The sequence below is a fragment of the Silurus aristotelis genome, assembly GCF_946808225.1.
Source record: "Silurus aristotelis genome assembly, chromosome: 1".
NCBI lineage: Eukaryota > Metazoa > Chordata > Actinopteri > Siluriformes > Siluridae > Silurus > Silurus aristotelis.
The window spans coordinates 21,610,633-21,624,423 of record NC_139574.1 but is presented as its reverse complement, the minus strand read 5'-3'; the positions used below and the strand labels follow the sequence as shown (position 1 = coordinate 21,624,423).

The following is a 13,791-nucleotide window of genomic DNA, read 5'->3' as shown; positions in this document are numbered from 1 at the left end:
GTGTGTGTGTGTGTGTGTGTATTTCTGTCTTGAGGTCACTGTTTCCAGTATGGAGTCATGGAGCTATTGTGCCCCAGACCAGAATAAAGTGTTTACTGAAGATAAATGGCAGAATGAATATGATCAGGAAACAAATGTATATTCATGCATATTCTATGTAAATTTGACAGAAATTATTGCCGTCGCTGCTAATATGACAGTTACCCCAACCCATCATTTCTGCTTTGTTTTTGTTTGCCAAGCAATCCAAAATCCAAGAGTAATATTTGAAAGTCTTACATTTTCTTTCCATGTTTGGTTCTTCCCATCTTTGAGGCACACTTGACAGAATATGGACTTGTATGTTGTGATTTAACCTTGTTCTGCTGACATTCTAAGTTATTTTCCCCAGACTAACACAGACTAGTACTGAAAAAATGATGACAAAAGGCCAATATTTACTGAGAGCATCACAAGCATTTTAAAATCAGAATTTAATAACCACAGCCTGAGAAAATATTCATTCAGTAGAGTTTATTACAACACTGGTTTTTTTTTTTTAATATATATATATATAACTCCAAACCTATTCCATTATCAGTCATGCTTATGAAACGCCATCCTTCATTTTGTTGTACAAATGTCTTTAAATGCCCCAAAATCTTTCAAAACAGTAGGCACTTCAAGGGCATTTGAATGGAAATATATATTTAGCTAGATTATTTTCTATTTAACATATTACTTAATATGTTATTTATAAACAGCTGTAATTTATAAATTATGATTTGTATATTAACATATACAAATAAATCATTGACTTAAACGCCCATATACTTAAAGGAAATTAAGCAAAAGTAACTAGGAAAAGAAATTAAATGATAATAAGTCTTCATGATAATAATCAGAACAGGCTTTGGAAAATGACAAGTTTTAATACTTAACAAGATTCAAGAATTCATTCATTAAGAATCAATTAAAATTTTTAAATGTGTAAACACAGTATGTATAAAAAACCCAAAATGTGTAAATGAAGTGCACTTATGTTTGAAATCTTCATATTTCATGAAGCACCTTTTTTGGTCATTACTCAGTGATTTTGGATAACACATGGATGCTGTCTGTTTAATCATTCTAGCATAATGGAATTTTTATCAATAAACAGTCTGAGTCTCAAAAACTCTCTGCATTAAGACTTAACGATTTTCAGAAGATGCAATTTTAACATTAGCATTTGTTACCAAATCTGACTAAAGCATGTAAACAACCTACTCCTACACAAATACAGACATCAGACTGAAGAATAATGTGTGGTTAGCTCTGCAGACTGATTCTGAGAAGTTAAAAAAATTTCCAGCCTCCCAAATATTTAGCCTTGATGACCATGGAAATAGAAGGATTAGGGCTCATTACTGAACATTTATGCACTTATGTGCTACTGGTTTTGGCTCGGTTTATTGGTCAAGATAAGCGTTTAATAAATATGTAGACAGTATTAAATGTCCCTGGTACAATATATTAATACAGGAGTACCCTTTTTGAGCTTAAGATTATAAGGACTACATTTGTGTAAACAAATTGATACTCAGATTGTTTAAAGAAGAATATTCTATATTTCTTTAACTGTCATGAGAACTGTGCTTTAGAACCAGAAGGAAAATATCACCAGGAAATATGGCAGTGATTTACGATGAGTTTAGTTTAACAGGAAAGGCAATATGAAAAGAGAGAGAGAGAGAAAGAGAAGAGAGAGAGAGAGAGAGAGAGAGAGAGAGAGAGAGAGAGAGAGAGAGAGAGAGAGAGAGAGAGAGAGAGAGAGCGAGAGCGAGATGGGGATTTCAGGATTTATTTGTTCTTGGCTTGTTTAAAAAATCTGAACAAAAAAGAAATTTTGAAAATTGTTTTCCCTGTATTCTGATACCTAATTGACAAAATATACACATTTTTGTTGGCAGTACAACATTTACAAGCCCTAACAGAGAGAATTAAAATGAGATAATTATTCATAAACAAAAACAATTAACACTTTCTATAATACCTAAATTAAAAATAATATCTATATTCACAATATGGAGATGCTGATATGTAATGTGGATAATTATTATATCATGAAAGATAATACATTTACAATCCAGATTTCAGACCCTTTGTATATTTAAAAAATACAAATATGTACCTCTATAGTCATAAAGTAGTCTATGGATGAAACAAATCATGACATTTATTGTTTTATATTACACTATTTTCTTCAACAATTTTTCAAAAAAACACATGAGATCCATAATAAAAACATAATATCTGATTGGCTTTATGAAGCAAAAAATACTGTTTCTTTGTTATTAAATAAGTTCCCAATAAAAACCTTCTCAGCCTTTTTTAATTCCAGATTTTTTGTATTTAATCACTGAGGAAATGTTTCTCATATGTCACGTGGAAGTCTATTAGGCATAGAACTCCTTGTTTGGGGCTTTCTGGTAAGCTGTACTTGGTAGCTTGCGCTCTCCCAGGTCATAGCTGCCCTCGTCCTTCTTTCTCATGCGGTACACCAATAAGAGAATGAGGAAGATCGCAAACAGGAAGCCAATCACTCCGCCAGCTATAACAGCTAAAGATCAAAAAGATCCAAAAATCAGTGTGATTTCTTTATTTAGAAATTGTTTAGCTATTAAATGACTAGTGACTTAAGACTTGAAAACAGACAAACAGGATATTATGAGACCGAATATATAACCTCTGAAACAAATGCTAGACATTTTTAACAAATTCAAGCTTTTATCTCTAACAATAAGCATATATTTTTGCATTTATTTCTAATGTATCAGCATATGACAAATATCTAAGCATAGCTTATTTGAGGTATATAGTGTGAATGTTACTCTTAAGCATCTATTAATTTGTTTAGTCAGCTAAGATGTTGGAAGAGCCATGAGCTATATTCAGATTCAGATTCAGACACAGAACAGACATGACAAAGCTATAACCTTTTTCTGTTTACGCTAAGACTATTTGTGAACAGTTAGTATAATAAAAGTATTAATGTACGATGGTATCAGCACAAAATAATTGCGATTAATGTAATGTATTTTATATGATAATAAGAGTAATGCCCTGCAAAAGTCTAGGATCCCATTCATGTACTATAATTGTCTCATGCTCAATGTTTCTGAGATAAAATCATGTCCCTGACCTGGATAAAGTTACTGAAAGTGAGTGACAGTCGAAATAATAAATCATATGCATTTTATTTTTTTAATCATAATGAAAAATATTATAGAATTTGTGGTCTTATTCAAGATATCATCACATCATCATCAGTTTTGCAGTGTAAGGTTAAGGATGGTAGGATTCAATCACATTTGAATTCGAAACATGTTTTGTGATTCATGATTGAAGGATGTAACCTAAATTGTAGTTGACATAATTAATCATGAATAAATCTTTAAAAATCTCATTCTAATGTTAACATACCTGCTAGCACTTCAGTCCTCTGGAAGAGATTTTCAGACTGGACCTCATTATGTATGTCAGATTCTGATCCTTGTTCTGGAGAACTGCTAGCACTGCCTTCTGGTTTCTTCGTCTAACATGAAAATATGTGTGGAGGACCCCAGGATTGATAGAGAAATAGAAAAGGACAGAGGAAAACAGACCAACAACAGCATGTGAGATGAATAATTGTGTTGCTGGACACTGGATTTTGATGTGTCTATGTGGTTTAAGTTTAATACCTACTGGGTATATCATAAAATAATTCATGGCCCATTTCATTCATATTAAAACTGATAATCTGCATTTCAACTTTACTAAAATATAGAAAACATATACAGTAGGAATTTGTACAAACTATGAATAAATATACTGTGTAATACTGTATGCTTAAGCAGACTCATTACTTATATGCAATATTCAGATTACAAACAGATGCAATACAATCAAGGATACTTCACCTCTTTTGGGGATTTAAATGTTTTCTTACTCTAATATGCAATACCAGACTATGCTAAGCTACAATGACATCAAAGTAAGTGAAATTTTACCTCTGTGACCTTTTCTCCTGCATCTGTGGGAGCTATTTGCGTGCCTGACATAGTAAATGAGTTGATCTCCAAGCTTGGGCTGCTTGTATGGGTGGAATGTTGAGTGGGCTTTATGTTTTGCTTTTTCTTCACTGTCTGCACATCCTCATCATCGTTGTCAATAAAACCTGATGGTAATACACAAGGCACATGTAGTGTATCAAACAACACTATTGTATTGGTATCGTATAAGCAAGTACAATATTTAATAAGCGCTCATCGAAACAGTTATACAGAAATAAGGACCATTTAAATGGATATAAAAAGGGGCAGCTTATTGGCCTTGGGATTTACAAATATAGTCTTCTGATTGGTAACCCAGAAGCTTTAGCATTAAGATACCATTGGCCTAAATATTTATCAGTGATTCTGCTGTCTATTTATCTCATATCTTACTTATTTTAATAAACTTTGTACACAAATTTTAGTAAAGTCAGTACTTGGCACAGTCAACACACCCTATTCACTGTTCTCAACTGTTGTGTGAGGTAGAGTTTGACTATGGTCAGAGGTGGGAGGGCTGATATATTAATAATGCAGGGATCATGTTGGAGCAGATGTCTTCTGAAAAAGCATGGTGGTCTTGGCTGACCGTGTTTGACCGCAGGTGAAACATCTGTGCTCTCATCAAACTGCTGCCATGGTTTAGGAGCCAACAGGCTTCCCTTCTGTTTACAGCAGCCTTGCAAAGTCACACCAGTACCTCCAGACTCTCTAAGAAAGGCTTAATGATCTGCATTACAGTAACCACATTCTGAAGCTTATCTTGGCTATTAGAACCAATACTGAAAAAAAGTTAACTACTGCATTCACTGCATAGCAATAAGCAAAAACTGTTCGTATATATGATTAAATATGTGTACTTAAAAGTTTATGTAAGAATGGGCTTAAAATATTTGAATAATATTTATTGATTTCTACTGCACACAGAGAAACAACACATGCAGTGACACATACAATACCGATTAATTGGTATTTTTTTTATTATTTATGCAACATTCACATGCTGCTTTCAAATCAACTGATAATGAGTATAGATTTTCTTCTTCTTCTTTTTATCTGATTTTAAAATCATGCTTTTGCTGTTTTAAAGGTTATTCAAACATATTACCTATTACTTTTTCAACCAAATTGTGCACATTTGAACAGTGATATTGAATGTAACCCAACTTAGCTAGGAGTTTGGCCTACCTGATCCTGAGCCAGAGTTGATTTCATCATCTTCAACAGAGTAATCACCGGACTGCTGTTCATCCAGGTAGAAGTCAGGAAGCTTCCCTGTCACTAGGACCTGTAGAAGTAAACGCACATGAAATGCTTTAGTTATAGTTGGATTTAAAGAGCTCTCACTTACTATTATGTAAATCTGATACAAAGCTGCTGAAACAATGCCATGATATGTCAAACTATGTCACAATTTCCATCTGTCCAGCTGTCCTGTGCCTGTAATGGATTCACTGCACTGCACTGGAAACATTTTTTTTAATAAAAATAATATCTGGTAGGAGTGGAGGAGGGCTACATTAAAAGACACAAAAACAAATATAATCTTTTCACTGCGTTAGAGAAAGTAATAGAAAATATGGAGTCTGTTTATATTTGACCTTTTTTCTAGTTTTCTTTTTGTCCATGTGACACCCTTGTGCTGCAGAGTCTAATCTTTCACAGTCATTCACACTTATTCATTCTCCTTAAAAAAAAAAAAAAAAAAAAAAACACCTTTGGAAATTGGAAAGAACAGGCAATCAAAGAGTGTGTGTGTGTGTGTGTGTGTGTGTGTGTGTGTGTGTGTGTGTGTGAGTGACAAAACCTGTGGTCCATAAAATTGTTGAATTTGAAAAAAGTTGAATTTCCAAGCTAAAAGTAAAATCAACAAATAACAAATAACTTGCTGTTTTTCATTTAAAGATTAGACTTCAGTAGGTGTGGAGGAGGATCCGTCTTATTTGCAGAGAGAGCTGGATAGCAGGAGGGTAAGAATGTGCTGCTTGGAGTGTGTTGAATAATATGTCTGATTCCAAAACAAACTCCTGTCAGCCATATGAAAGTGAGAGTGGCATTCCTGAGTTCCTGGATGCAGCACAAGTAAGGTATTGTGTGATGGTCTGAGTCACTTTCTTTCAGCATGTGCCAGCACTACAGCTGGACAGGAAACTCTAAATCTCACAAGCCACTCACTCTCTTCTCTGCGCCAAACAGCCTGGCCAAACAAAGTCAAACACCTCCCCCCGTTTCTCCCTTTTCACTGTCAAACCATTTCTTGCTCTCTAACTCTTTAACACATGGATTTAGTACTTTATCACTGGCCCAGTATCTACACAGACATTAAGGATCAAGTCTGCTGCATGTCCCACAGCAGCCAAATCCCTCAGCAAATGCAGACTAACAAAGTAGTCCCACAGGACGAATTGGTCCAGCCACAACCACACACACACACACACACACACACATATACACACACACACACACACACAGAAAAAATTTCATGCAAGATTTGGGTGCTAACCAAAAAATATATATTAAAAATAACGCAAACAAAATAGCAGTAAACTGTAAAACTCATTTTGGAAGTTCTCTACTAGTTCTGCCAAAGGTAGGACTACCGATAGAGTACTTTTACATGTACAGTATGTGGAAAGGGTAAGCTTGACATCAAACTAAATGGAAAGCTCTACTGTGAATAATAAACCAGTGGTACATTTTGAAATGAATCAGAGATGTGCTCCATGCTTGCTTCAGAATATATATATGTCACATGGGTACCATGACACGAATGCCTATAAGACTTGTCAAAGAGGAGTACAGGCATTTGGATTTGCCTTTATTCCACATAATTCATAAATTGTTGTTGTAAGGACACATTGACTATAACTTAGAAATAAGTGTTATGATCACAGTTTTTACTGTCAGATAATTGGGTTCAGATCTATGTCTGGTTAGGGCAGATCTGTTATAATTACTCATCCAGATGTAGTAAAACACACACAGGGTCTGGCTGGATTAAGCCAGAATCTAACGCATCAAAACTGTCCATGTCTCTACAGACTGAGCTGTAAAAACAACGCAATTTTTAGCTGCAGGCCACCACACAGACAATATGATAATTACACTACAGACACATTTCAGACTGTTTTGCCACTCTTAATATATGCACAAAGTGGACAAGATATGCTTCTTCTCCAAACCCAAAAGCACTATTGTTTCACGGTCTTAGACTAATGCTGCAGATCTTTCCCCACATTCATACAAATATTATACAATGATGTGTTAAAGCTACCAACTGCTACCAAACCAGAGCCAAAGTCTATAAAGCTTCTGGGAAAGCAGAATCAATCTTGGAAAAAACCACAAGGCCCGGATTCATGGAAAACTACTATAAAATCAATTAATACTTCACCATTAAAAAATCCTTTTATAATCCATTCTAAAAGAGCAGCCTGGTATATTCAGAATCAAAAAGACTTCCATGTAGTTCAGTATTAATATATTACCAGGAAAAGGAAGGGCATGCATTACATGAGGCTTAACCTGTCTCTTGGTCTTTGTAAATAATTTCTTGAAAAGCATTTTTGTCTATCATTAAGAAAAGTCGTTCCAATCACTGTTACTTTAAAGGCACTGAAATATCACAACAGAACACTATCTACAGGAGAAGAAATTGCTTTGTTGTAGTCTGAGCATAATATTAAAATTATGTCCAAACCCTTAGACAAATTTCTTTGCCTTGTATTGCTGGGTAATGATATATCTAGGAGGCATGTCGTTGTGCACAAGCAATAAAGCACCGTAGGGCTGATGTCTTTAGGCAGTTACGTATGATGTCAGTTGTTTTTATCCCTTACTGTTTTACATCATTGACACTATACACTATACAATGATAAAAGTAACGCAAAAGATTGTGATCTTCATACACACACACACACACACACACACACACACACACACACACACACACACACACACACACACACACACACACACACACAGTCTTTAATGACTAAGAAGGGCACATACATAAACATCTTACCTAATAAGTGCAATAATTAAAGCCAAGTGTATCTTTCCTGTGCAGTAGATATAATGTGTGAAAAGCAGGCAAGTGTGGGAATGCAGATGTGCCTGTGATATCAATGGATATAAAGAGCAAGACAAGCCATTGATTCATGTTCATCCATGCACACACTCATACACACACATGCATCTGAATGTTTTAGTAGAGAACAGCATGCATGCATACACACACGGACACACACAGACACACAGACACACACACACACACACCCACCCACCCACCCACCCACCCACCCACCCACACACACACACACACACACACACACACACACACACACACACACACACACACACACACACACACACACACATTAACAAAGAGTGATCTGAAAATGACAGCAGTGATGAATACAGCCCATTCAGACCTCAGGCATGCAAGGTATTCTTAATATGTCTGCTTAAACACAGGTGCTGCACTGAGTAAAGTGGTGGAGAGGGGAGGAGGAGAAAAGAGGCAGACAGGAGGAGAAAGGATAGTTTGGGTAGACAGGCAGCTAGAATAATACTTTATATGGTTATAGTTCATAGTTTAAAACATTGTTAAACAGAAGACTGCGTTTTCTTAGACTAAAAGGTGAGGTTTTAAACTTGTGGAGCAGGTGAATACATATACACAAACATATATAAACAAGAAATAGAAGGACATATTTATTACAGATTTATCTCCCTAATGACTTGAGTTTGTGGTTTAGCTCTGCTAGTTTTTTACACCACGTTTACAGAGATTTCTCCAAACTGTTTGAAAATGCTAGCTAAATTGTAAAATCCACATTTTCCACAGCCAGTGTGACATTTAAGTATAAAAAAAAAAATCCAAAACATCAGTAGACCCTTGTATGTATGAAGCAAAACATTTTTAGTCTGCTGATTAATGCAGAGCAGATCAAGTACTGAAGGCCGTACCTCATGTGGGCATTGTTCTTCATGTTAGCACCTGGGGCATGTATAGGGAGTCTTGTAGCCACAATGGCTCATACAGAACACACCTGGCTATGGAAGAACTGTGAGCCCACTTGAGGTCATTACACACCTGTGCACAAACATTAATCAAAGACCTGAAAAGAAGAACTGCTGGGGTGGCATGACACAATGTCTTAATGATATGGTAATGCACTACAAAAAAAAAAAAACAACCTTGAGAAGAAGTCATTGTGTCAGAGATAATAAGAAACAAAATAGTAGACAACAAGAAAATCTGTGGCTTGTACTGAGGTACAGTTTGCCAACACGTCTAAAAGAAAACAAAATCATAATAAATCATTTACATAACTGTCTGAAGACTGTTTTCAGGTACTTTAAGCAACATGCAGTACTTCATGCTAACACAATGTACTGTTAAATAAACCTGCTGATAAAAGTAGGAATAATGATAATAAATATTATAAGATTTGTTGTACTGGCTTGAACACTGATAAAACACAGACCAAATATGAGCATTCGCTATCTCAGGGTAGTATGTCCCGTACTTAAAGACTGCTGTTACACTTAAGTTGAACCCATCTTCGTAAAAGTTTCTACTATAGGAACAATGAGAAACACAGACTCGGCTATTCAAAATAAAAGAGCTTTTATTTACTGCGTACCATTTTAATGCAATCTCACCAGATTAGAAATGTACATCATGATATGACTGTTGGGTGACAAACCTATTAATGTCACATCATAATTGGTTTTAGTTAAATATGTCTGTGAGTCTGTCAGTGCTCGACACTGTCGTAAAAACGAACATGTGTAAACTGAATGGTAAAATTGTTTGGTGAAAATGTATTCCTCAGTGTCGTGTGCACATCACATAACTGACCCACGTTTCGATGAAATACACAAAACTCTCCCGTTGTATACACATTCGTAGCTTACTATTAATCGGAACACATGCTATTATGACAGAGTAAGGATGAACAGCTGCACTGTACAAAAAACATCTGGTGTGGAGGTGTCTGTTGTCTGGAGGAAAAAAAAAAAGTATGCCCATTTAAGGGCTTGGAGGAGGCCTGGGAGTCACACGTCAGCATTCCTCTAACCATGTCCACAGCAGCTCCACTACGTCAGCATGCTTCCACAATGTTTCCTGCTAAACTTATGGAACTATAAATCACTTCCTGGAAGAAATCCAGCAGATATATCCAAATTAACATGGAACGTTGAATAACAAGCTGGAAACTTGCTGAAGTGTCAAACACCAGATTCCCAGATGTGAATACACTCTTGCTGTTTCTAATGTATACCTTATATTAAAATGTTACCATGCATTTGTCAATTAAGCTTAAACTTGAAATATATCCCAGTTTCCCCAAATAATTATTCTTTTCTAGAGTAATGATTTTTGCTGAATTCTACTGTGTGCTTGATAAAGACCTTAATATATGCTTAATATATTCACCTATAGAATTTCAACAACATTCCACTCTGAACTGAGCCCACCTCAATAGGATAGTGACTTACTCTTTTACTCACTACTTCCATCAAATACTAATAAAAAAAATCCTTATAAAATGAACCCAGAGTTGGGTTAAGCGAACGCAAAAAGCAGACAGCACATTTAATTCCCAAGTGCACTTTTCTTGTAGTCCCGCTCACCACTGCACTCGCAGACGTCCAGACCCCAAAACATACCTAAAGGACTTTCCATTTGCTCATCTCACCGAGTGGCTAGAGGAGCAAAAGCATATGAGCTTAAGAATTCGCTCTGTACCACTTTTTCACCATTAAAAAAATCGTTCTATTTCCCAACATCTCTGTTTTTACAGCACTTTCCATCATGCTTTGTATATGTTGTCAACCTTTTCCAGATGCTTGCTACAGTGGAATATGTTTAGGGAAAGGTTAAAAAGGTTCATTTCTGTTTATGAAAGATGTCTCACAAAAGTGGATGGGTGTCTCCTACATTCCATTCAGGAATAAATGTAAACTTACTAAACACTGATGCACATTCCTTTAAAAAAAATCACATAATATCATGCTTTTGCTTATTGTGATGTCAGTCTGGAAGAATTTCCCAATGTTTCCCAGAAAAAAGTCAGACAACAGATAATGCAATGCACTTGTGTGGCAACTCGGGGGAAAAAAACATGTTTATTTTTTTTTTCTAATATGTTCAGGTCATAAAATGATGGGTTGTGTATGCTGTTTAAACACTGTAGCATTCATACTCATATCATCAGATCTTTATAGTAGTTAGACTACCTCTGTTTTACACTGTAGAATGACAAAAATATGTTCTATACTGTTCTATACAGAGTCTTTAAATATATTGATAATTGATACAACACATGAATTTTCAAATCTTAATAGCGATAAGTCGTTCATTAGTTTTTCTATGACAGAACTGCTCAGGCAATGGTTTCCATAGTATGGCAAATCACAGTTTTTATTAATTTTTTTTTACTTTTATCTAAAGCTTTTCTACAGTAATAACCTACACAGAGACACGTTTAGATGAGGCTCTAGGAGAAATGGTTTACGTAGCATTTTAAATAGGAGTCTCCAGTTTGAGAGCAATAGTTTGATGAGAATGCTGATTAAATCTGTTATAAGTGACTTCCTAAAAAATGTATAACCTTTTTAAAAAATTGCTGACTTGTCTTTTGGGTCTATCACCTCATACTTACTCAAATTTATTTAATACAATTATAGCATATCTCAAAACAACGTTAATCAAAATTTTGGTTAACAGTTTCTAAGTAAATATTAAAAAGACTTACAGGGGCTAAAGTGTCAGGGATAAAGGGATAAACATTGTCACATACCCAAACATGTCAATATGGTTCAAACTCCACATCAACCAAACATTATGCCAATATTTGGAAATAAGAGCAAATTCAGTCTTTTCCATTTACTGATTAGGCAATATTCTTCTGTGGAGTGAAATGATTAACCTGGGAGATGCTGCTGTCCTCACATGCTTCTAAAAGTTCTGATTCTTTAGTTACATTTGTTTTTAATTTGCTAGCTGCTCAAGGTAATAGGTCATACTAAACTAAACTACTTATTTATAAGGGGAAAAAATGGAAGGGTAACTGCTTCAAATAAAATGGAGGAAATATTAAGTTTAAAAGAATATTACTGCACAATTATAAAAATACAGATAAGCCATAACCAGCACATGTTGTGGCAACAAACCCCATCAGACAAACTTTAATTAATGCAATTTAAAACTGATAACAGCCTTAATGTACTTTAGACTATAAAGGACATCCAAAGCTAAAGACGGGTTTGAGCATTATGTGTGATTGTTTACCGTAGGTTGATATATTCGTGAACTTCTGAACGCTGAAGTACAGACTATTTATTCAACATAAATGATTAGCAAACCGATAATGTCAGGGACGTGCTGTAACTTCTTTAGGGTCAGGGAAAAATTGTGACATCTCTTAAAACTAAGCACATACATCTAAAGGCTTACTAATTATATGACTAGTGTAAAAGATTCCCAATGTCTGCTGTATTCACTTGGGTTCAGGATATTTATAAACAAAATCGTTTTTAATAAATGACTGTTAAATATGTATTTGCTGATCAAAATAGTTGCTTCTATGTACTGTTTTATAAAGATACACTAGAAAGTGTCTGGCTTCACAAGATGAGTATATAAAATATATTTTATGATCTATTCTATATACTTTTTTTTTCTCCATGAGAGCGGTCATGTAACTTACAGTCAAGTTATTTTAGTTTTCCAAATCAGTTTTTAGTAATGATTCACTGTGCTGCATTGGACTGTGTTCAGTGAGCTAACTGCAAACGCAAGAAGAAAATCAAAAGAAAAAAAGAAGGGGAAAAAGTAATCGCACCCATGCCCATGAATCTCACATCTCTAAAACAGACTTTCAGCACTGTAGTGAAGGGCTTTGGGATACGCACAGGCTTTATCCAATTTCCCCAAATGATGTTTTTGAATTGAATTGAAACGTCAAACTTCAAACGCGACATGAAGCGGACCAAAAATTAACAGTGTGCACATGATTGTACTCTTAGAAAACAGCACTAGTTGTGGGTAACATTCAGTTTCACATCTCTGATCCAACTTACCCCTTTCCCCAGAAGGCAAAGTGCCGAAAGAGCGAGCAGCATCCAGCCGTTCCTCATTATTCCTGTTCAGAAGGGTCTCTTTTTTTTTTTTTTTTGTAAAGAAAATTCACTCGTTTTCTTTTCCTCACTCTTTCTTACGGGATCGGTGGTTTGTGTCCTTTTCAGATTATAATCTCAGAGCTGTTAGGGCTTTTGAGTGCTGATTGACGTCTTTGGCAATCTCCTCCGCTTTCTCTACTTTCCTTTGACGATTAATCTAGCCCTAGATAGAGGCCATGGCAGAGGAGCTGTAGTAAGTGTGTTTGTGTCGGCAGTAGATGTGGCTCAGCGGGATGAAGCTGGAGTGAACTGGGGGCGGTGTGTGTGCGCGCGCGTGTGTGTGTGTGTGTGTTGCGTTTCGGGGTGGGTTACGTCAGAACAGAGCGGAGGCCGAGACGCGCACTTATTTGTTTATTTATTTATTTGTTTGTTTATAAACGAGCCACCGTGTAAGTCTTACACCAGATTGTAAAACGCTATAGATTCAGAGGGAAACCTCTCCTGGTGAGCTTCAACCATGCTTGAACAATAAACAAGTATTAAACAAATATTTAAGTTTTCTCCACTCTTCTGGGGAGATGTTCCACCAGCTTTTCTGAGT

The 13,791-nt window shown here is 35.6% G+C and overlaps 1 protein-coding gene across 1 annotated transcript; it reads right to left on the bottom strand.

The window, feature by feature from the left end:
* Nucleotides 1-550: 550 nt before the first annotated feature.
* Nucleotides 551-13,510, bottom strand: LOC310732106 (syndecan-2-like). Its single transcript, XM_083552408.1, has 5 exons — nucleotides 13,152-13,510; nucleotides 5,244-5,343; nucleotides 4,014-4,180; nucleotides 3,445-3,556; nucleotides 551-2,581 (listed from the first exon to the last, which is right to left on the bottom strand). The coding sequence occupies exons 1-5, from the start codon at nucleotides 13,206-13,208 to the stop codon at nucleotides 2,418-2,420; spliced, it is 600 nt and encodes a 199-aa protein (XP_083408534.1). The 5' UTR covers nucleotides 13,209-13,510; the 3' UTR covers nucleotides 551-2,417.
* Nucleotides 13,511-13,791: the final 281 nt, after the last annotated feature.